A 25,569-nucleotide genomic window follows, 5' to 3' on the forward strand; every position below is an offset into this window, starting at 1 on the left:
CTTAGGCACATCCAGTAATTCAACGACTAAACGAAGAACTTTCAAAAGCCTTAGCTGAGAAGATGCTTTATGGAAACTGGTCATTTTTATTTCAGTAGAAGCATTAAACAAACGCTTGCTATCAAAGTGGAAATCCAGAATCTAACCGAAGTGCTACTAAGGCAGCACTCTGATGCTAGTCCGGTATCCCCAAAAGCAGACATACCCACAGCTTTGCCACTAAAAGTAGTGCACACATGATGAAAAGTTTAACCAAGCAGAAAGGAAACAAATTGCGCAAATCTTCCAAGAAAGGAGATCAAACATCTTTCAACCGGATAGCAGCATTGTCTTTCAAGCAAGTCCTGCAATGGACTGTGGCAGCTGCTAGCACACAGACACATATTAGTGCAAAACGCCAGTACTGTTAATCTTGCGGAGACTGAACAGCAGGAGAAGGGCAGCCAAAGAACCCAGAATGTGCAGGGAGGCAAATTAATACCATGTACGAAAACAATCCAGAGAGAAACCCTAGGGTACTCACAGAACAGAAGCCCTGAAGATAAGGCATACACAAATCGGGGTGCAGAGTCTCAAACAAAAAGTGTTGTTTTGAGACAAAGGCTTAACGTCACTGCCGAATTAGTTTTCAGCACATATGCCCAGAAGAGTGAGTTAGAAGAGTCCAACAGAGAAATGATTTAAGGAAAGGGTGAGACTTACTGCACACACACACACACACACACACACACACACACACACACACATAGTGGTGGGTGAAACACTGTATGGCCCTCTTCTGTTTGAGAGCTTTCAGAAGTAGGCCAGGAAGCTATGATGTTTTTCCATTGCCAAGGTGCACACCCCTGGGCTTCTCTCCTTGTTAATGTGGTTGTGGTGTGGGATTGTCCTCCCCTTCTATAACACAGCCTTTCATCCAATCTACAATACTGTCTTTGAAGAATAATAAACACAAAAGTACATGGTCTGAAGGGGTTGAATTCAGATGCCTAATATGCCCGATAAAGGTTCGCTTCTTCATTCCACAAAATACAAAATGAAACAGACTCTCCATATCAAATGAGCAACCAATTAATTTAGAGCTTTAAAAAGTATATTTTTTTTAAAACCTAAAAAAAATTGAACACTGCCACTATGTACCACACCCAACGACACCATACCACAGATCAGCAACATTACGGATTTCTAGCTAAAGTTCAGCATAAATGAGCAACTGTACAACTCGCAGGTAGGCCATTTGTACCATAGGTACCTATTTTCTACACACCTGCAATAACTTTGCTATGTACTCTGCTTGCGGACGGCTTCTCGACACTTTGCTCAACTTTGGTCTCAGAGATTCTAATTGAATATAAAAACATAAAAAATTACTTAGGACACTAACAATTATAGGGTAAACGCATGCCTAATAAAATGGTTTCAACATAAACACAGAACTGCAATAATAAAACCTTAAACGTCCTGTAAGTAGTCAAATTTCCACAGAACAAATATACATTGATAATATGTTCCCATTTGAAAAATCCATTAAAAAACAAAAGAGTCAAGTTGGTGGTTGTAGTAACTGATTTCTTATGCTCATCTAACCGTTTGTTCTTGTCAATGCAAATTTTTGTTGAATGCCTTTTTCCCGATATTCAAATGAAGCTTATCAGATAATGAGACATGTGAGTATATGAATATTAGTTTGGGAAGCACAAACAGTTGACCCAGAGGATGTCCCGGTGCTATAAGATGAGGAAAGTGATCCATAGAGGAAAACTATTGAAGGTTAAAAAGCTAAGTTTTCAAATATTTTTTTTAAACACCAGAATGGAAGGTGCTCTCCTTACCTCCAAGGGAAACAGATTCAATGGTTTGGATGGCCATGGGGGAAAAAAGCACACCCGCCCATTTTAGTTGTATTCTAGGTAACAGGCTCAAGGAAATTCGACCACATTTCTCCACACCTGAAATCTCTGAACTGGCTTCCTCTTGAGGCCATAATCCAACTTAAATTGGAATGCATCATGCACAAGGCCCTTTACTCAAACTCCCCGGCATTTCTTGCCCAGAAACTCGTGATATACGGAGGAACCAGAAACTCCCGTTCCGTCAGAGGCCTTTTACTCCAACCAGCACGCTTGCGGAAAAAAAAAAACGTACAACCAAGCCTTCTCTGGGGCTGTACCAAGAATATGGAACTCACTCCCACCTGCCATTAGAAGAACTCCATCTCTGGCTCGCATTAAAAAGGATGCCAAAACCTTCCTAATGGGCAAATTCCTCTCCTAAATACTGACTTGAAATCACTTCAGCGACCTTGTCTATCCTGTTGTCATCCACCCGGTACCTCTGGGCACCCCACCCTGAGATCTGGGTCTCTCTATTTCTCGTAAAATGTGTTTTCCTGTGTTTATGCCAAATGTCCCCCCCCCCCAAAATCCCCTTGTTTACAATTTGCGAATTCTATAACGCGCTCCGATACCCTTCGGGCCAAGTTCACTTGTGGTTACCCCAATTGTATCCCCCACCCACTCAAAGTCTCTTGCATACATCTCATGAATCCTGTCAAGCGCTCTGATACCCTAACAGGTCAAGTTAGCGCTCTATAAAACACAAATAAATAAATAGGTGCAGTAAAGGGCAAAGTACTAGCAGATGTTAGCATTCTCTTTGGGCTGTACCAACGTGTGGAGATATATGCCCTGCCTGATTCACTGCTCAACAGTGGAGGACCATGGTCTTTAATAACACCCTCTTGTTGCCAGGAAGCCAGTGCACACCACACAGATGGTTTCAGACAGATACATGTCTCAGAAGCTTTAATACAAGGCAGGCTCTTGCATTCTGGACTGTCTAAAGTTGGTGCATGGCGTTTCTAAGCAAACTCAAAAAGGGAATTGCTAATGTCTAATCTTTTCAGTAATCGCTGCCGGAATAAAATCTTTCCGACTAGATGCAGGTAGAAAGTCCAGCATTCTTTTAAGCAGATTAAGAAGACTGCGCCAACGGAGTTGGAGGGGGAATCTCCATCGTCCACAAAGACACCCTCAGAGTCTCTACCAACACCGACGACACCCTCAACACCGCCGAGCACATGCACTTCCAGATCCACACCGACCCCAACACGACCCTCAGAGGAACACTCATCTACAGACCACCCGGACCACGACCACAGTTCAGCGACACCATAGCCGACCTCGTCAGCACCCACGCCCTCGCCTCCACAGACTACATCCTCCTCGGGGACCTGAACTTCCACCTCGAGAACAACAACTACGCCGCCAACTCCACCTCCCTGATCGACAATCTTGCCAACCTCGGACTCAAACAGGTCGTGACAACACCCACCCACGCTGCTGGACACACGCTGGACCCCATCTTCTCCGCAAGCCCCCACGTCTCCTTCAACCACACCACCGTACCCCACTGGACAGACCACAGATGCGTTCACTTCACCTTCAGGAAACCCACCACACACCACCACACCCAACAGCTGCCACGCCGCTGCTGGGGCAAAGTCACCAAGGATCAACTGACCACCACCCTCGCCCTGAGACCACCCGCCGACCCCATCGACCCCGACTCCGCCGCTACCAACCTCAAACAGTGGATCAACGACTGCGCCAACACCCTCGCCCCTCTCAAGATCTCCATAACCAACCACACCAACAAGAAAGCCGCCTGGTTTACCGAAGACCTCCGGACCTCCAAGCACACCGGTCGGAAGCTGGAGAAGAAATGGCTCCGCGACCGCTCACCAGACAGCCCAAAAGAACGCCACCCGCAGACACCACCAACTCATCAGGACCGCCAAAAGGACCGCCTAGACAACAACGCACACAACACCAAAGAGCTCTTCAGCATCGTGAAAGAACTCTCCAAACCCAGCTCCAACACCAACGACATTCCACCATCACAAGACCTGTGCGACTCCATGGCCACCTTCTTTCACAGCAAGATCACCGACATCCACGACAGCTTGAACTGAGACACACCCGCACCCACCACCAAGACCACCATCCCCGTGACCTCCACCCACACCAGTCGCCTGACCGCCTGGTCCAACGTCAGCGACGAAGACACCATCAAAACCATGAACACCATCCACTCCAGATCTCCATCCGACTCGTGCACTCACCACGTTTTCAACATTGCCAGCACAACCATCGCACCCCACCTCCGGAAAACAATCAACACCTCCTTTGAGACAGCAGCCTTCCCGGAAAGCTGAGAATCACCTTCAAACTCCTCACCCACGCACACAAAGCACTACACAACACCGGACCAACATACCTCAACAACCGACTCAGCTTCCACACCCCCACCCGCAACCTCCGCTCTACCACCCTCGCCCTCGCCACAGTTCCTCGTATCCGGAAAACCACCGGTGGCGGCAGATCCTTCTCCTACCTCGCCGCCAAGACCTGGAACGCTCTCCCTACCAGCCTAGGACAGACCCAGGACCTGCTGACCTTCAGAAGACTTCTCAAGACCTGGCTCTTCGATCAGTAGCAGCCCCCCCCCCCTAGCGCCTTGGGACCCTCATGGGTATGTAGCGCGCTTTACAAATGCATTGATTGATTGATTGATTGATTAAAGTGCAATACAAATAGAAGACTGTCAAAATCCAAGAATTGTTAAAAAAAAAAAAACTGGTGAAAAAAAATCCCTAAATGTCTTGCTTTTGCCATGGGGAATGGGTACTTGACCCCGCTCAGAAAGCCACCAAGATAGAGTCCAAATGGAGTCAGAAGCCCCAAAATCGAAGATCTTAATCTAAGGGTAATTGAGGTCAATGCAGTTTTTATGCATCTGCTTAGCTGCAGACAATACAGTCTCTAAACAGGCCTTGCATGTGTAAGATGTACTCCGAGATGAACACTATGACTTGTATATCGTCAGCTTAGGAGAGACTGTACTACTGTGTGATTTGAGCCAATTGATAAGGTACCTGTTTCCAACAGTGGTGTGTAGCTAGGAGCCTCGAGGGGGCTCCTTGCTATACAATACATATATCAGATTTATAAGGGCCCAACATAATTCTGTGGGATTGGGTTAATAGAAACGAGTGGAGTCACTTTCCAGCTGAACTAGAGATCCCTTTGCTGCGGAGACACTCCAGCTAGATTGTATGTGACAGTGTTGAATGCCACAGAGAGATCTAATTGCCCCGTGTGGCTCGACCATCACTGTCCAGGATGAAGCAAATATGTTCAGACACAGGCTGAAACGTGGTTTCAATGCTGTACTTTTGCCTAAAACCGGACTGCAAATCATTAAGCAACATATGTTGCTCTTAATAAAAAATTTAAACAACACCACTATTTCCTGAGTAACATGCCTTTCAAGGATCTTAGTAGGGGCTGCAAGCAATGAAGTATGTTGGAAAAAAGCCACAACAGAATTGTGATGGGTTAATTTATCATTAAAACTTTCCAGGAAGAGCGGACCAAAACAGTCTCAAAGGAGGTGTTGATTAGTATACTGCACCAGGGCAGATTGTATGGAAGCCCAGCTTAAGACGTTTTGGAGGGTATGGACCAAGAGGAAAGCTTGTTGAACAAGTTAATAAGCGAGTTTTGACATCTTCCAGGGACTGAAAGGACAGAGGATGTGAGATGTTATTTTGTAACAAATTCTTCAACAGCAGGTTGAGCATCAAAGCTTCAATAGATGTCAGCAAATGTTCTGACAACACCCCCCCCCCCCCCAAATAAAAAACCCAGAGAAGATAATTTATCTCTTGAATGGAAGCGGTGCATGAAGGATGGCAATAGAGAGGGACTGAAGTTTGGAGAAAATATCTTTGGGTGGTCCACGTCAGAAAGTATTATCTATAATTCCGAGCTAAATAATTTACTACATAATAAAAAGTGGATTATTAGTTGCAGTGGATGGTAGTCCACCACAATTAATAATGGCACCATCCTAGTTAGGTCCAGTAAAGGGTTTCCGTTCTTTAAACCTGAGCTCAACCCCTTGTAGCCATGGCACAGATCAGACGGTCTTAACTTAAGAAAAAGTATAAAGCATTTAGAAATAACAAAACATATAACAAGTAGAAAACACAATAAAAATCCAACTCCAGTTTAAAAAAAAGAATATTTTAATGATCAAAATGACAGCAAAATGATACAACTCCAATAAGGAGAACCCGAGATATGAATTTTTAAAATTGTAGATAAAAGTAGCACCGGAAAGCACAAAGTGTCAACACCATGCAACTGTTTGTGCTAGCCCAGGACAAGGGTAAAGTTTAGGGCCGACCGTTATGAAGCGCGGGCTGCATACAGAGGCTCAGCTGATTCTGTTCGAAGTTTTACCTTGTGACTCTGAAATGGAAGTCGAAAATCAGCAGCGATGCAAGGCAGCAAGCGGAGGCCTAGATGCGTTTCTCAAGGCGGTATAGCCATCGGACGAAGTCCCAAGGATGCCATTGACTTTTGGTTGGAAACTCCAAACACTAGAAATTTAAAATTTGCACCCCAAACTTTTGGCACTTTTGCCCGGTGAAGATTTCTACCTTCGGACTTAGTCATTGTTTTTTTTAGCACAGATTGCTCCAGAGGGACAAGGCTTCAAGCTGTGGCCGAATGGGGCTCAACAAGGCCCGATATCTTCTCTGTGCAGTACAATTCAGTATTATCCAGTTTCCAAAGAAAAACAAATATTTCCTTAGTAGTGCGACATCTATTATAATCCGTTTTACCTCAAAAGCGAAAAAAGTAAATATAATAGGGCCATCTCAATTTGTTTGTAGCCAGACACAAAAATACCAGACTTTAGTGTTCTATTCAGACCATATTTGGGCAATGAGATCCAGGTACAGGAGCTCTTGTATAAAAATTGGTGCATAGAGAAAATACCAGGCTTCATTTAATCTCAGATAATGCCATTTTCTCTCAACACATTGTCTTGTGTTTTTTGGGAACAGACAATAGACCAGGTGCAACAAGCAACAGCGAATTGCAAGATGTGTTTTTCTCTCAGAGTGATTAGAAGTAACTCCCTGGGATCTTTCCTGGCAGGAGCCCTGCTATCCTGCTCTCCTGTAAGATATCGTTATATAACCCCTTCTACAGCTTCTCGGCAGAGAATCTCCTGCCCTTTGGATGTACAGAAAAGCACCGCGCTTAGAAATCTCTACCTCTTACTGTTAAGAGCATTGCTCTCCATTAGTTTGCAGACCATATTTGAAAGGCATTATGCAAATTGGACATTTAGATAGAGGATAGAAAAATATGGCTCACTTAGGCTAGTTTAACCAGCCGTCACACGAGGCCTCCAGGACAATTACTGTGTTAATTCCTATAGCATTCGCTCCGAAGACAAAGGCAATATAAAAGGCAGAGATCTCACAGTTCCAGAAGGTTAGGTAGAAAAAAGTGGAGCTGTGGTTCTTGTAAAGCTCTGTTTTTAAGGTACAAAGTCCCAAAAAGTATAAACGAACTAGCAAAAGAAAAGCTGCCTCAAATCATGGAGGGTGACCAGACGACAAAAAGAAATACGTTAGAAATCTGTTTGAGAAGCAAGTCTCCAGACTTCAGAATTACTGAGCTCATGCAATGATAACAAACATTTGCAATGCAATTCGTCTCGCCTTTGGGGCCCAATGTGCTTACTACAGGCACATTGTGAGAAGCCCCTCCTAAAAAATAATAACAAACAACAAACACAATCTGGATGTGTAGTATCCTCTTAGCAAACACAGTTAAGAAAACAGGAGTATTTTGGTGAGTAGCCAGCAAAGCCAAGACGATCTAGGCTAATGCTTTGTTGCTGCTGAAGAAGCAAGAGTGGACACATAGATTTGGGACTAGTTGGGGACCTGGCTTTTTCACAAGTATCAGAATATAGAAGTCAGATGAAAGATGATACCAGCTTGTCTTCGTGACACAGACCTATCAAAAGTAACACATAGTAACACGGGGACTTCTTCACAGGCCAGTGAACTTAAAGAACAATATAAGAACCAGTTTAACGCATTCATTAAAGAGTACAGATTTGGATGTGATACAATTCACCAACACTAGAAGAACAGTACACTGTCTCGCAGCACATTGCATCTAAATCAAAACACAACTCGCATTCCTAAAGCAAATGCTTTACTGCCTTATGTAAAGTGATACTTGGCAAACACCACAAAGCAGCCAGAGCCGTGCACAGTGCATGTTGATTCTCCACTAGGAAGTCTTTATGTGCTGGTCTAGGAGTGCAGGCACGAGCCTTTGGCACTTTTCTTAACTCAAACAGGAGTGCAAGGCTGTAGGTGTTTTACTTCTCACAGTCACAGATATTGTTACAACGAACAGGCAACATCAGTGTACATTAGTCGGAAAAACATTTCAAATTTCACACTAGCAAAAGTAATCATCATTACACTGAGATTGATAACATAATGTCAAAAGAGTAGGAAGGAAGGAATGAGCCCCTGGATTTCGGAGTTCACACAGCGGGAATCCACCAAGCCTTTCCCAAACTTATTTTGCCCTTGAGACGGATATGTGGGCGCAGGTTGGTATGAACGATAGTGTATATTCCACTTTTATATAAAACTACGTTTGTTCATGTAATCTAAGGTTGGATTTAATTTTTTTTGAGTGTTATTAAATGTATTATTCGAATCAAGTGAAGCACTCTGCCACAAGAAGTGTGTATGTAATCATGATCAACTGCTATTGTATATTTTTAACCAAAGCAATTGATAATTCGCAAGTGGTATCATCATTAATAAAGTGTCATCAGAATTTTTGTTATCATTTAGTTGCATGCAATATCAATGTGGAAAACAGAGCTCTTACTCAAGAGGGTGCAGCTGCTTAGAAGGAGTTGGTTTATAAAACTATATTGTATGTGATGTGTATCAGACAGCCTGGCTGTAAGGCAATCGGCTTGAAGGACTTGTGTATCATAATATCTCGATAAACCATAGCCTGATGAGCTGAACTCGCTATATCTGCACCAGCCTGAACATGACTCAGTATCCCTGCCTGCTTTTGCTTGGAAAGGCCCGGTCTGAGCCGCAGCTGTTAATAAGAAAAGAAGCAATGAAACAAGACTTCAAGGCGGTATGCCGATCAATCAAATACCCGAAGACAAGGCTGCAAAAACACACCTAACAGCAGTCAAGAGCTGATCAACGGACACAACGCAGATTTAAGAAACTGAAAATAGACTCCTTGTGTTGTAAGCAAGTCTGGAAAAAAAAATCAAACTAGCAATAGAAGAGGAGAACAAACAGGCCCTATATTGTATCATATAAGGAGGAGGAAGTCTCAGGGCACTCTGTTTGGAAGAGAGACACTGCCTGCCAGTGCCATTTTCCAGAAGGTGGTCCTATGTTGTGGAGAGCCTTGTAGGCGTGGACGAGCAGCTTGAATTTGCATCGTTTCTGGATGGGTAGCCAGTGTAATTCATTGAGGTAGGGAGTGATGTGGGAACTTCTGGGGACATCTAGGATGGATCTAGCGGCAGTGTTTTGGATGGTCTGTAGTCTTTGCGTGAGTTAGATGGAGATGTCAATGAAGAGTGCATTGCTGTAGTCGAGGCTGCTGGTGATGCAGGCCTAGGTGATCATGCATCTTACGTGCTTTCTGAGTCATTTGAAGATCTTGTGAAGAATTCTAAGGATGTAGTAGGATGCGATCAAGGTGTTGACCTGTTTGTTCAGCAAGAATTTGTTGTTAAGAATGATTCAGAGATTTGTGGGGTGGTCTGTTGGGGTGGGCGTGGGACGCAGGTTGGACGGCGAGCAGGAGAAGTATCACTTACTTTTGTCCGTGTTTGGTTTGAGGCAGTTCTCTCGCATCCAGTTGACTACGCTGGGCAAGCAGTCAGTGAAGCTGAACCTGGTGGTGGGGTGTTGGTGAAGGAGAGGATGAGCTGAGTGGAATTGGCATATAGGACAATGTTGATGCTGCGAGTTCCAATGATGTGGACGAGAGGTGCCATGTATATGATCAGGGTTGGGCTGAGGGAGGAGCACTGGGGGACTCCACAAACATGCATCTTGTGTACAGAGGTGAAAGTGGAGAGTGACTATGGCCCCGTGGAGAGGAAGGAGTTGATCCAGTTCACAGCAGGTCCTTATTTACTAGAATCCTGGAGTCTGGTGATGAGTGTCCCAGGAGAGATGATGCTGAACACTGCTGAGAGGTTGAGCAGGATGAGAGCATCTGTTTCTCCTCTGTCCGTGATTGACTGGATGTTGTGTGCTGCCAGGAGGGTGGTTTCCATGCTGTGGTTGCTTTCGAACCCTGACTGGGTTGAGTCCAGGAGGTGGTGATGTTCAAGATGGGCCGAGAGCTGCTTGTTGATCTCTCTCCAGACATTGGCGTGAAGGGGAGAAGCCAGAGGTCGCCTGAAGTAGTTGAGATCTTCCGTGTTGACCGCGGGTTTCTTCAGGAGAGCTCTGACCTCTGCGTGTGTCCAGCTGTAAGGGATGACACAGCAGAAGATGGAGGAGTTGATGATGGAGGTGATGTTGGCGCTGATCAATAGGTTTCCCAGATGGTGAGGGCAAGGGTCTGTGGTGCACCCCGAGTGGATGGTCTGCATGATTCTGGTGGTGTCTTCTGTGGTGAGGAGGTTCCAGTTCGTTAGGGGGTGGGTGCTTAATAATGTCCTCTATAGTGGGTTGAGGTGCAAAGTTGGTGAAGATCTTGAGTAGTTTGATGTGGAAAAAAGTTGAAAAGGTCATTGCAGAGGGTCTGTGAGGGGGTGATGGAGGCTGCTGTTGAGATGTTAAATTATTTGACTATGTTGAAGAGTTGTTTGCCAGAGTTTGGGCAGGATTACAGTCTGAGCACGAGGGGGACTTTCCTTGCTTCTTTGATCTGTGCGTGGTACCTTCTGCATGCAGATTTGAAGGAGTCTCTAGAGGTATTGTTGCGGCTGGTTCTCCATCTTCTTTTCAGCTGTTTGCAATAGTGTTTGTCTCTTAGATCTTTTGTGTACCAGCATGCATTAGCACACGTTCTTGTGTGTCTGATCCTCTTCATGGGGGCTAAGGTGTTGGAGCAGTCTGTGAACCAATTTCTGAAGGTGGATAGATTATTTAATAAGTTTCCTGTGTGTGCGTGTGGGGGGGGGGGAGGGGGGTTTGCTGGTTGGATTGGAGGGCTTGGGACCATCCTGTTTCTGTCATGTTGTTCCAGTTGAGGCGGAGGTTGATGGTCGGTGATTGTTTGCTCGGGTGGGGTGCGGTGATGTACAATGGAGTGGTCTGTCCATGTGAGCAGGGTGAGGTGGCTAGCGCTACCTTGTTGCTGGCTTTGATGTTTGGGTCAAGTGTGTGTCCGGCGGTGTAAGGCAGGTTGTGTACGAGTTGCATGAGTCCGATGCGGTCAAGGCTTTCTAGGAGGTTAGTGTTGTTCAACTTCTTTTGGTCCTCAAAATTAAAGTTCAGGTTACAGAGTAGATGGAAGTCGTTGGTTCTAACGGCGATGGCAGTGATTTAATTAGTGATGAGGTTGCTGAAGTTTGTTCAGGGGATCCCGGCAGTCGATAGAGATGAGATGGTCATGAAGTAGTTGAGATGTAGATGGAAGTGCAGGTGTTCCATGAGAGAGGATGGTTCATGCATTGTCATGGTGCAGGTAATGGTGTCTTTGTGGATTATTGCAAGGTCTCCTCCAGGTTTGTGGAGACTGTTGCAGCGGATAATCTTGTAGCTGGGATGGGACAATGCTCGATTGCGGGGGTAGTGGGTTGCCTAAGACAGGTTTCGGTGAGGAAGAGGATGTCGAGGGAGTGAGTGTTGATGAGATACCAGATCTCGGTAGTGTGAGTGCAGAGAGATCTAGTGTTGTGGAGCATGCAGGCAATGCAAGATGAGGTGTGTGCTGAGGGCAGCGTGAGGGGGTGCTGCAGGAAAAGGGAAAGGGTCCTGCCGTATGAGTTGGGGTGGTAGAGGGGCAGCAGTTGTATCACAGACTGGTGCTGAGCGCTAGCAAGTCAGCAGTGGTGGAATAGCGGTGGTGGTTTGTGGCGCTGGGCGAGGTCCGGGCACAGACAGGCTTGCCTTTGGCACACCAGTAGCATGCGTTCTCCCCATTTGCACAGCGACTGCCATTACGTAGGTTCTAGGAGGCGGGGAGAGGGCGACCCACTTGGGTTTTACGGAACCACCAGTCCCAGAGAGCACTGCTTCAGGTTTTACACCTGTGCATAATTACTGAGGGTATTTACTAGTGCCTGCAGCTTGTCGTCATGTCACATGTGCTGCCACTGAAGAGGGCGTTGGCCCGAAAGCGTCTGGCAGGAAAGGGACTCTGTTCGCAGCTCGCGCCCTTGCGATGGCATTAATCCCTACCTGTAAGTGCATCCCACCTAGGGGCAACTCTTTCTTTCCATTTGTTGGCGGCCTGCCCGGTCGCGGGGTTGCACTACCGCTAACAACTGCGGGTCCACAGCTGCCTTACTTGGGTAGCTTTCTGTGGTACAGGAGGTGCCTTTACTTGCGGGGTGCTTGCGGGGACATTGGCAATCCCTTTAATACTTTTTTTGCATGCGAATGGCGGCGGCGACCCACTTGGGTTTTACGGAACCACCAGTCCTAGAGAGCACTGCTTCAGGTTTTACACCTGTGCATAATTACTGAGGGTATTTACTGGTGCCTGCAGCTTGCCGTCATGTCACATGTGCTGCCACTGAAGAGGGCGTTGGCCCGAAAGCGTCTGGCAGGAAAGGGACTCTGTTCGCAGCTCGCGCCCTTGCGATGGCATTAATCCCTACCTGTAAGTGCATCCCACCTAGGGGCAACTCTGTCTTTCCATTTGTTGGCGGCCTGCCCGGGCGCGGGGTTGCACTACCGCTAACAACTGCGGGTCCACAGCTGCCTTACTTGGGTAGCTTTCTGTGGTACAGGAGGTGCCTTTACTTGCGGGGTGCTTGCGGGGACATTGGCAATCCCTTTAATACTTTTTTTGCATGCGAATGGCGGCGGCGACCCACTTGGGTTTTACAGAACCACCAGTCCCAGAGAGCACTGCTTCAGGTTTTACACCTGTGCATAATTACTGAGGGTATTTACTGGTGCCTGCAGCTTACCGTCATGTCACATGTGCTGCCACTGAAGAGGGCGTTGGCCCGAAACGCGTCTGGCAGGAAAGGGACTCTGTTCGCAGCTCACACCCTTGAGATGGCATTAATCCCTACCTGTAAGTGCATCCCACCTAGGGATATATATATATATATATATATATATATATATATATATATATATATATATCATGAGTGTCCCCATAAAGACATCACTCACGGAGGGGTTATCCGCTCACACACCTCAGGCAGTGGCAGCCACACGGTATTTCTAGCTTCTTCCTGCAAAGCGCCACACAGCGGTATTTCTCGCTTTTTCCTGCAATGCGCCAAACGCGTTTCAAGCCGTAGCCCTTGATCACTGGCTTGCAGTAAATAACAGAAGCAGCAATCTGTATCGGAACCAGCTTTATTTGATTACACAGTCACGCCCATGTGGGCGTCAGCAGGCATGCTGGTTATAGTAGTTCATATTCCTGCCAAGACCATAGTTCCATAAAAACCCCAGTGGGTGTTGCTGCCTCAGTTGTCAATGTCAATAAAGTTATTGTTCATACAATTTCCATGAATTTTTGGCTCCGTAAGTTAAAGCATAGAGTAAATCGCTGCTTGCACACCAATAGCATCCAAAGGTGAGGCCCCCTCCATTCCATCAGTGCATGTAATTACAGGCACCCAGATCCGCTCGTTTAGGCAGCGGGACATCTTTGCGACCGGACTAGCCGCTAAACAACAAAACCATGAGTGTCCCCATAAAGACATCACTCACGGAGGGGTTATCCGCTCACACACCTCAGGCAGTGGCAGCCACACGGTATTTCTAGCTTCTTCCTGTAAAGCGCCACACAGCGGTATTTCTCGCTTTTTCCTGCAATGCGCCAAACGCGTTTCAAGCCGTAGCCCTTGATCACTGGCTTGCAGTAAATAACAGAAGCAGCAATCTGTATCGGAACCAGCTTTATTTGATTACACAGTCACGCCCATGTGGGCGTCAGCAGGCATGCTGGTTATAGTAGTTCATATTCCTGCCAAGACCATAGTTTGGATGCTATTGGTGCTATTGGTGTGCAAGCAGCGATTTACTCTATGCTTCAACTTACGGAGCCAAAAATTCATGGAAATTGTATGAACAATAACTTTATTGACATTGACAACTGAGGCAGCAACACCCACTGGGGTTTTTATGGAACTATGGTCTTGGCAGGAATATGAACTACTATAACCAGCATGCCTGCTGACGCCCACATGGGCGTGACTGTGTAATCAAATAAAGCTGGTTCCGATACAGATTGCTGCTTCTGTTATTTACTGCAAGCCAGTGATCAAGTGCTACGGCTTGAAACGAGTTTGGCGCATTGCAGGAAAAAGCGAGAAATACCGCTGTGTGGCGCTTTGCAGGAAGAAGCTAGAAATACCGTGTGGCTGCCACTGCCTGTGGTATGTGAGCGGATAACCCCTCCGTGAGTGATGTCTTCATGGGGACACTCATGGTTTTGTTGTTTAGCGGCTAGTCCGGTCGCAAAGATGTCCCACTGCCTAAACGAGCGGATCCGGGTGCCTGTAATTACATGCACTGATGGAATGGAGGGGGCCTCACCTTTGGATGCTATTGGTGTGCAAGCAGCGATTTACTCTATGCTTCAACTTACGGAGCCAAAAATTCATGGAAATTGTATGAATAATAACTTTGACATTGACAACTGAGGCAGCAACACCCACTGGGGTTTTTATGGAACTATGGTCTTGGCAGGAATATGAACTACTATACCCAGCATGCCTGCTGACGCCCACATGGGCGTGACTGTGTAATCAAATAAAGCTGGTTCCGATACAGATTGCTGCTTCTGTTATTTACTGCAAGCCAGTGATCAAGGGCTACGGCTTGAAACGCGTTTGGCGCATTGCAGGAAAAAGCGAGAAATACCGCTGTGTGGCGCTTTGCAGGAAGAAGCTAGAAATACCGTGTGGCTGCCACTGCCTGAGGTGTGTGAGCGGATAACCCCTCCGTGAGTGATGTCTTTATGGGGACACTCATGGTTTTGAGATATATATATATATATATATATATATATATATATTATCCAACAAAGTGCCCAAAGCATTGAGATGGCACACAACTGTGCCCAGCCATCCGGCAATTATCATCCAGCCTGCCTCTTTGGTCCAAATTATTTCTTTCTGCCGACGCATTTCGGGGCCATGAGCCTCTTCTTCATGGGCTGCTTGAAAGAACACACTGAGGCTCGCATTTACAATATTTCCGGTTTGCTTTATTTGCATGTTCACCCTTAGTGGGCGTGGCTTGAAGAGCAATCTAAATTAATGCATGCTGGATATAATAGTTACAAATGCGAGCGTACGTTTAAGCTTTTAGTAAGTTCAGTGTCAGTTCCCTTTTAAAAGCAATGTTTTTCATCCTTTGGTAAGTCTCGGAGCAAAGGTGCAGGCTCAATTAGCATATTGAGCACAGTGCTTCCCGGTCTCAAGCAGTTCAAAAACCGAAGCCTCAACCAGCTGGCTGTAACTTTCATTCCCCAGCTGCAGATGGTGCCATCTCCACGGCAGGGCTGCCGTGCGTAAATGTTATCCAACAAAGTGCCCAAAGCATTGAGATGGCACACGACTGTGCCCAGCCATCCGGCAATTGTCATGCAGCCTGCTACTTTGGTCCAAATTATTTCTTTCTGCCGACGCGTTTTGAGGCCATGAGCCTCTTCTTCATGGGCTGCTTGAAAGAACACACTGAGGCTTGCAGTTACCATATTTCCGGTATATATATATATATATATATATATATATATATATATATATATATATATATATATATATATATACACACACATACATATTCACACACACACACACACACACATACACACTTACCGGATATATACTTTCCATTTGGATGTAAAGGCATGTGTGGTAAAGGCATATAGACCTGTGTGGTAAAGGCAACGCATGGTAAATGCTGCATTGCAAAGACTGTTTCTCGTTTATTACTAACAGGTAATTGTCATGGGGATCTGTAAACAGTAGATTATCTCTGCACACATGCAGGATGCTTGACAGTTTTCAGAAATATATTTTTTCACTCAAAAAAGCAGTAAATGACTGAAGACGTCTACAATAAGCAGCACTTTTCAGTTTGTTTACAAAAAATACATTCAATTCACTAAATCAGTCATTTGGTACTTTTGACTGAAAACACCACATTTTGAAATCTTTAAAAAAAATAGAAAAACTGAAGGAAAATGTAGCTTCTATATGCTGTATAAAGTTTCAAGCAGTTGGAAATGGGTGGGGGGACCTTCTAGTGTCAGATATATTTAAGGCAATTTTTTTGTTCCATAATCTTCTACTCCCTTATTTACTTCTGCCGTCTATACAGCAGAGGTGGAGTAACACCGAGAGGACCAAGTGTGTTTTTGGATTGAGAAGTTGTGTATATAGAATGTGCCACAAAATTTAAACTTACTTGATGGATACATGTGGGTGCTGGATATTTTTTCAAGTGTTAACCTTATGGAAACAAATTCTTTCCTTCTTTTATCACGAGTATAAAAATACATACTAAATAATTGTGAGGAAATTGCAAGAGTAAGATTTCGAAACCTACAATCTACGAGAAACTGCTTCTTACCCTCTTCGTGAAAGCAACTTATTCAGAGGGGCATTCTGTCCTTGGGTTGGTTGTAGTATTCTGCTAAAATTGAGAATTTTGTGTTAGATTACACCAGAATCTCAAAAGCAGAAAGTTCTCAAGGTAGAATGCATTGTTCCCATTAACTGGAAAACATCTTCATTTGCAATTCAAACTTATGATGGATTTTTAATTTCACTAACCTCGTTTCTGTGATCTTCGGTTTCAAAACAGTTTTTTTATTTGGCATTCCCATTTCAACAGCCCTATTAAAATGCAAAGAAAAATTAGAATGTTATTCTTTCTCCATTCAAACAAATAAAGCCAAGTAAAAGTACAAAAACAAAGCGCATAAGTACTACTAAAAAACACTGCAGTCATTGATAAATAGTTTTAATGTGTTCTTGTACCGGTTTAAAATCTAAGCTTTTGGACAGTATTGTCTCCAATAAAAGCTTTATTGACTCAGAATATTCTACCCTCAGGGGGCTACTTAATCCTTGATCTGACTCCCCTCCCTGCAAGTTATCTTGTTAATCCAAACAAATTTGAGCCCTCCAGATTTTTCCTCATTCTGCCCGAAGCGCAGAGGCCAAACCACAACTCTGCGATGGTGGAGTCTTTGGTTTTGAGGTAGAGGCCATGCGATCTTGTGTAACCATGGGTGCCAGGCTTAAGAATACTGTACACCTCCCATCACTGGAAGAGGTGTTTGTAGCTTCACTTTCCCGGAGTAGTTTTTCACTTGCGTAGAAAAATGTGGATAGTCCTGCAGTCTTGATTCATTAAAACTGCAGTTTGGCCCCCTTCAGCCCCCTGATCCATATTCGCTTGCTCCTGCCCCCATTGAACGCAAGCCAGAGCTTCCAGGGTCCTTAAAGAAGAAATTCCTCTCCAAGTCCACTGAATTATCACCCTCTGCCTGAGCAGAGGTAGAGCTTGCAGTTATTAACACGGCCTTGTCCAAGTCTATTCTCAATAAAGCACTTCTCTCAATTCAAGCCACTGCCAATCGGCCCTGGGTACCTCGTTTTTTGCTTTTCGGGAAATAAGGTGCTGGACTACTGCCAGCAGCAGACCCACTTGAATGTTGTGATTTCATCGTATGAAAAAAAAATGCATTCATCAGCCACACTAAACTGCGCCAGTAGGTCTTCTGAAATACCACCATTCGGCCGTCCTCTTTACTCTAGTCTCAGCCTAGCAAAAAGCAAGCATAAAAGGCCAGGAACAGCATGGATTGACCGCCCACCCTGACTCCTCCTGTCTAGGGCACATTCACTTCAGGGCAGAAAGTCTTGCCTCATAGCTGCGGAATACCAGCATTAGGGGAGTGATATGAGAGCCGGTGAAATCAAACAGTGTGCTCCCCGGGCTGGGCCATGTCCGCTCCACCTCCTCCGCCGTAGATTGAGTCTTGAGTTTATGATGTTTCCATTATCACATATATGAACTTTGATGGATCTCGGATATTGAGTTTTGTGCACCCCGAACCAGTACGTCCTGGAATAATAGAATATCATCCACTAGGAATGATCTCAATGGAGAGGTTAGAGATGATGTTGGGAGTATGGGAAATATCTGTTGAATGGCCTCTTGATGGGCTTGGAGATGTGGAGGAAGTTCTTCTCATGTCTATCCAGAGTACGTGATGTACGAGCTGTTGTGGGCTCTGACCAGTGCTTAATTAAAGAGGTGGTTTCCGGTGCTCGGCTCTGGTACCTACTTTGTACCCTGGAGACTTCTTGTGGCGTAGAAGGCTATGGTTTTGTTGGTGCCAATGGCGTCATGTTATGATGTGGCACTGGAATGTCTGGCAGAAGTAGAAGAGTAAGTGGGCATAAAGGTACTAGCAGTGGATATTCTGCAGATATGACATATCTGGGTCTCAGTACTAACTCAGGTTCATCTACAGGCACGAAGAGACTGGGTAGGTTTTGAACATGAAGAGCACCTTGATCTTCTCAAAGTTGACCTAATTGTAGACTCTGGAGTCAGACATTCTTGATACAGAGATGTGATGTCTCTATGTTGATGATGGAATCATGGAAAGTGTTGGGACTGGAGTCCAGTGTCAACGTTGTGGAGATGTTGAAAGTTGGTGACATGATCGAGCTGTTGTTAACAGTTGCAGAAGGGCCGGTGTCAAAGTCATTGGAGGAGGTATCATGGAACTGGTCAGTACCAGAGTCATCCTCGTTGAGGTGGCTCGAGCCATAGAGCTCTCCAGATATCAGTCATGGGGAACAGATCAGGCTTTTTTTATCCCACATTTGGGGCATTTCACTAAAAGTGAAGGCATAGTGAAGAACGTTTTGTAAAGCTGAAATACACAGGAAATATGTTTATCTCTTCAAAAGATGTTGAGTGAGTGCTGAAATATACTTTTCTGAAGGAAAAACTTCAGAAAAAAATGCAGTTGAAGACCTCTGAAGTATCCTGAGATCCAGTCAGCATAAGCCAGTAAATAGAACGGAGGCTGTGAGCAGGTCCGGACTGGGATCGCAAACCAGCCCTGGCAATTATGTCAAACCGGCCCAGGGAGAGCAGCTGGGGGGAATACTGCTGCTGTACTTTTGTTACAAGGGGCCAATTTTACAGCACTGCAGCAAAACCAGCCCCCATTAACAAAAATGGTCCCCACCAGTCCTAAACCGGCCCCACCCTTTCGGCGCACCAGGGAAACTCCAGGTGCCCGCTATGACCATTCTGGCACCGGGTGCCGAGCGCAGCTGATGCTTTTGACCCAACTGAAACATTTTCCTTCGTTTTTCTGAATCATAACAGCAAATCTTTCACTACATAGCACATTTCTACACTAAATTCTGCAATGTGACTTTGATGCCATTTACAACATTGTAGTTTTCTACAGACAATAGCAGTTAAATCTGGCTAGGCATGGACTTCTTAAAGTGTTAACATGATATTTAACAATGAGGTATCTACCTCCAATGTCAGAAGATATTATATATACACATTGAAACCTTAATGACCAGTCGATTCACAAATGATACACTGTAACAAGTACAGATAGTAGCATAAAGGTCCGGTGGCTACCTCAGCCTGGATATGTCCAGTAATGAAAAGTGAGCAGACAGGTCTGGTTTCATTGTTGATACATTGTAGCAAGCACAGATAACCACATAAGCGCGAGTGGCTACTTTTGCTTGGATAAGCCTCCGTATGAAATGAGGGTTACCCTCAGTTGGTTTCATTCCCCAAACTGAAATGAGCGCTGTATGTAATCTGCTACTGTGTGTCAAGAGGAATAGAAAGCAAATCGCAGTCGTCGACTATGGCAGCCTAATGATTTGAAACCAAATTGTAAGAAATCTTGGTTTGTTTTTCATTCAATTACACTGAAGTGCGTACTGCATTTAGAATGTTAAAATGCATCAGAGATAGCATACTAAGGTGAATTCACACGCCACCCTTAGTAGGGTCTTTGGTTTATGTTTACTGATTCAGATGATGTAAGACGAGTCTTAAGTGGAACTCTAGTCATGTGACCAAGACCTGCTGTGATCGAAACGTGTCACCCGTTTGTGGGTGAAATAAACAAACTTTACTTCCACCTGGACTGGAGTGACTAGGCTTTGACGAAACAGTTAGCAAAGGTTTGCATATGGAGTACGTGTGCGGTGGCAACCGCAACCTTGCCCCAGCCCGAGAGGCTAGGTGTTCTACTTTGCTGCTTTCATTGAAGCAGGTATTTATTTCTATCTATATCCATACCTATACATTTATTGTGAACCAGGGTTCAGGCACGCAGGCGGGACTATTCTACGTTTATGATTTCAGCAAGAATCCTCTGATACAGAACAATAATACTTTTCCAGTAATGAAGCAAGTGCTGCCACTTTCTTATAGATGACAGTGACCGATGGATGCAAACTGCAATTTGGCCCCTTGGATGAGAAATAAGAGTACGTTCTGTGAATGCTACATTTGTTTTTTTAATATAGTGTCTACGGAGGGTAGAGGGGTTTGTCTTGCACTATGTGAGTTGGAGGTTAGGGATAGAATGTTTCCAGACTACCAGTCCATGGGTCTAACCATGCACTGCAACAGGAACTGGGTATTGTGGCTATTAATTGATAGAGGACAGTGTCCCGTTTGAGAAAAGAGCCATCAAGAAGACAGAGGGATGTCTTTCTTTAGTTCAAAGTGGGCTCTAAAATATTTCAGAACAAAAACTGAATTTTCGGAAGTCTGACAGTCCAAATCCAATCGGATTATTCTTCTACAAACTACACAACAGTAAATCATTTGAGGAAAAAGTATGTTTTGTTCTGGATTATATCCTCGGATGTGAACCTCAGATTTTTTAATCACCTCCCTAAACAATTCCACTTCAAATATGTAGAACATTAAATTGTCTGGAAAACGGAATGGTTGAAGGCAAACACCATTGTTGGGTAAATTGATCCTGCACGATTATTTATAACAGTGAAGTATTCACATCACCAGTATGTCAATAAAAGAGGGCTGTGAATGCTTGCCTCAAATAAGAAAAAATAAAGCAACAAACATAGCAAGTCACAAACAAAGAACATGTCCTAGTACCTGCATTTTGTTCATGTGGCTTTTAAACAGATCTATGTAAACATTCAACATGTACTGAAGCTCCAGGTATTCAACCGTCAATACTGAGAAAGCAAACTATAATGGGAGTTAGGCGTGCCACTTAATGAACAATGAATGAACATCACAATTCATTGGCAACCCACCAAGTGTCCCTCAGGAATATCACAGATGTAGCCAAACATGAATTGTGAAAGTGAGGTAATCAGTTGTGTCTTAAAGGGAATACGTGTTTACCACTAGGCTTTTCTCAGAGGACTAATAATTCCCTTGAAATCCTGAAACAAGATAGGACGTGCAGACATCTAAGTTTGTAGTCTTTCCTGGGTTTAAGCCAAGCAATGGATCAGTAAACCATGAAAAACAACTTATAGAGATTTCCATAAAATTATACATAAATGAAAAATGAAAATATATTAAATGGAATACATACTTTAGGAGTTTTTTCCTGTCCAGAGACTTTTGAGTAGCTGCTGAGAGTGATGCTCTTTCTCGAGGGCTCTTCTCTTTCTCCTGAAAAGAAATTAGATTAATAGAAGCAATCACATTTCTGCATACTCGATATTAGCCTTTTTGATAAAAAAAAAATCCTTTAAACATGGATATTTAATGATAAACTACTGCAGAATCCAGCTTTTTGGTAAAGTCATCTTGAGTTCCAAACAACAGCAGAGGATAGCAAAATCCTGGATACAGTGTGAAAACAAAAGTGGAAAAAAGTACAAAAGCTTTTACAAACCGATATGTACAAGAAAGAAAAAATAATAAAACAATGCTTTTATGATTATTGAGGTACTCCTACTGCTTCCCAGCTGGGTGGAACTTCCTGCAATTACATGCGAGTCCCTAAAAAGCTTCTTAAAATAAAATACATTTAAAACTAAAAAGCTTCTTAAAATAAACTGTCCCTTAAAACTGTCACTATTACAAGTAGATACCCTTTGTATGCCTTGGTCCTACCCATGTAACAGCAGTCATCCCATTCAGCTCTTACATGATATTTCCAACATGCAAAGCTGAAAATGGCCTATAGCCCAAACAGCAAGGACTAATAGTATCAGAATAACCATGAAAGTAATTGTTCTTACTCCATTAACCTGCTATACATGGTCTGCAACTGATTAGGATGAATTCACACCCAAATGCTTGGAGATAAAGCATATGCCCGATTTCCTGAGAGAAAGCAACATAATTCTTGGAAGAATCATAGGAGTAATGCTTAGACAAAGTATGAGGAGTTGTTCCTGTTTTGATTCAACATCGTCTCCTATGCAGAGTACACCCACCGGATCCTCTCACTCACCTATGAGCCCACAATTGCCAGAAACAACTTCCACAATAGGATGAAGGCCGTCGCTACCTGGATGAAAGACAGCTGCCTCAAGCCCAACTCGGACAAGGCTGAAGTTCTCTTTCTGGGGCCCAACACCTCCGCTTAGGAAGACTCCTGGTGGGCCGTCGCATTAGGAAACCCCCCCACCCCACACCCATGGACCACTTCCAAAACCTCAGGATTATACTGGACTCATCGCTCATGATAAACTACCAGATCAACACAATCTCCTCATCATGCTTCCATTCTCTTCACCTGCTTTGAAAAATCTTCAGATTAATCCACACTGAGGCCAAAAAGATGGTCACCCACGCAGTCATCAGCAGCAGACTCTACTATGGCAAAACACACTACGCAGGAGTCACCCAGAAACTCCTTTGGAAACGACAGAATGTTGAGAACGCCACAGCCAAACTGGTCCTCAACATCCCACGCCGCAGCCACATCTCCGAACTCCTGCAAGAACTCCACTGGCTCCCAGTCAACAAAAGTCATGTTCAAGCTCCACACACATGCCTAATAAGCCCTCTACGACGCAACTAGAATACCGGAACCACCGCCTCTCATTACAGGTACCCACCAGACACTTTCGCTCCACTAAACTTGCCCTTGCCACCATGACTCGGAACCGCAAGACCAGGACCGGAGGAAGATCCTTCTCCTATCTCTCTGGCAAAACCTGGAACACCCTGCCTCTCCACCTCAGGCTATCCCCGTCACTGACCCAATTCAGGAAGGATCTCAAGATGTGGATTTTTGACTGAACCTCAGTGCCCATTAGGACCTGGAAGCCCCACAAGCCCCTAAAGACCCTCATGGGTGAGTAGAATCAGTCTTGACCTTGTGCCCCATAGGAAAAGTCCAGCCCAAACTGCCAAGCCAGGTCCTTCCTAGACTGGAAACAAGCATCCTAGGACCGGTTTTGGGGTTTCACCCCTCATCAGCCAGGCTAGCTTGAATCCAGTGGCACAGTGAGCCCCGGACCCACGTCTGGGTATACCCGGCGCACTTCGGGCAAGAAAGCAAAAGACAAACAAATGATCTGGGTTAAAGCCATAGTTCTTTTGTTCACCCTGCCATCCCAGGTGGGAAAGGTATGCCCAGACATGGGTCCTGTGCTTTCCATGCCACTGGAGTCAAGCTAGCCTGGCTAATGAGGGTTGATGTCCTGAAACCTATCCCAGGATGCTCGTTTACAGTCCAGGGAGGACCGGGCCTGGCAGGTCGGGCTGGACTGTTCCAATGGAGAAAAGGGTCATGACAGATTTGCATATGGCTGGATCTTAACTGGAATGGCATGGGGAGCAAACAAACTATGGATTTACGCCCAGATGTCTACACTGGGGTGAATGTTTGACATTGTATATGAGGTGCACCTGCATGATACAGGTTGGGCAAAGCTTTAGCAGACTGTACAACCCTGGTTCTAGTTTTCTGTTTACTGTCTTACATTCCAATTTCTAAAACACAATATATATAAATACATGAATTGCTACTAGAAAAATGTACTTGATTTCATTTTGGATTAATAGTGAATACTAGTCGTCTTCACAGCGATTCCTCACCATATGAATATCAATGAGGTATCAACATGTTCTGAAAATGCGCTTCTCAGCAATTCCTCTGTAGCATTGTTGAATGGCACCAAGTGGCCTCGGTTGCAACTTCACCCGCCCAGGATGTGACAACAATGGGGCATTTACGGTGCCAACTGGTGTGCTGGCATTTTTTTCTGTATCTCATCGAGGTGTGCAAAAAGGAACAGAGAGCATTAAGGACAGAGCCCACCACAGAATATGACACATTTGTGTACCATGAAATCTTATTAGTCATACCACTAACTCATCAGTGGAGGAGGGAGAGCGGTGAGGAATCAAAAGGAATACATTTTATCCACAAGAGATATTGTTACAAAGGGTAATAAACCTTTTCTGATGTATACTTCTTTACACAGTTTCCTTACCTTTTGAATCAGTAATAAAGCTGTACCTTCAGGATAAGGGTATTTATTAATGCTCAATATCCAAGAAGGTCATCCAAAGTATTCATCATTGCATGCCTTGGATGCGAGGTAATACTGACTGACAAAAGTATGCAGGGATCTTGGCCAGCTCATAGATATCCGCCACCAGAATAACTTTGGTGAGAGCTGTGGAAGCAGCCAGGGCGCCTTTTGGAATAGGCCTGAGACGGAGGTTCTTTCTTCTTCAAAGCAATGCAAATCTTTATGCAAAACGATTAATGGGGAGAAGATGTAGCCTTACTGCTAGAGTGGTCGACCTCTAAGCTGGGGAACCGGGTTCAAGTCTCAGCAACAATGCTCAACATCCTGTGATTCTGGGCAAATCACTTAATCTCCCCGTGCCTAACAAAAATTAATGTGTTACAAAACTGGTGCTCATGTAAAGTGCTCTGATACCTGATGTCTCGGTTCTAGTTCACGCTATATAAAACTCTATAAAAAAAAAAAAAATTTAAAAAGAGAAATAGCCTTTTGGGTTTGGCCTTGCTCTGTTTTGCCACGGCAGAGTTCACAGAGCTGATCATCCGGTCTTTCCTGATGTGCGATTGAAGCAACAGGAAATTGCACATGTAGGATCCAAACTATGCAGTCGCTCCTCCTCTTTACTAGTATGTGTAAAGGGTTCGGTGGGAGATAGAAAAGGGACTGATGTGAAAGGCAGTTACAACATTTGATAAGAATATATGGCAGGAGCAATTTAGCAGGTTATTCAGGTCGAGTGCTGTAAAGGATGGTCGGACCAGAAGGACCGGTAGTTTGCTGACAAAATTGGTAGTCAAAGCTTTTGCCACACGACATTTTCCAGAACTAGGCAACTGTGCATAGGCTTAAATGGGGATTCAATGAGGAACAGTGACACAATATTCAAGTTCTACTGAGGACAAATAAACATATTCGGAGAAAACCAGTACACCTTTTAGAAATTGTGCCACTAGCATGGAGTTAAACAAAGGCTGCAGGTCA

The 25,569-nt window shown here is 44.6% G+C and overlaps 1 protein-coding gene across 9 annotated transcripts in view; it reads right to left on the reverse strand.

Annotated features, from left to right (window-relative positions):
- Positions 1–25,569, reverse strand: part of CCP110 (centriolar coiled-coil protein 110) — a 344,554-nt gene that overhangs the window by 16,658 nt on the left and 302,327 nt on the right. For 2 of the 9 annotated variants that reach the window (XM_078665106.1, XM_078665111.1), the window contains 4 exons: positions 21,684–21,763; positions 16,870–16,932; positions 16,667–16,729; positions 1,268–1,341 (listed from right to left, as the gene is read on the reverse strand). In XM_078665106.1, the coding sequence (XP_078521232.1) occupies positions 1,268–1,341; positions 16,667–16,729; positions 16,870–16,932; positions 21,684–21,763 (280 nt within the window). The remainder of the gene's footprint in view (positions 1–1,267; positions 1,342–16,666; positions 16,730–16,869; positions 16,933–21,683; positions 21,764–25,569) is intronic. The other 7 variants (XM_078665108.1, XM_078665113.1, XM_078665112.1 and 4 more) reach the window with 5 other exon arrangements.

Source organism: Lissotriton helveticus, chromosome 10 (assembly GCF_964261635.1).
Source record: "Lissotriton helveticus chromosome 10, aLisHel1.1, whole genome shotgun sequence".
NCBI lineage: Eukaryota > Metazoa > Chordata > Amphibia > Caudata > Salamandridae > Lissotriton > Lissotriton helveticus.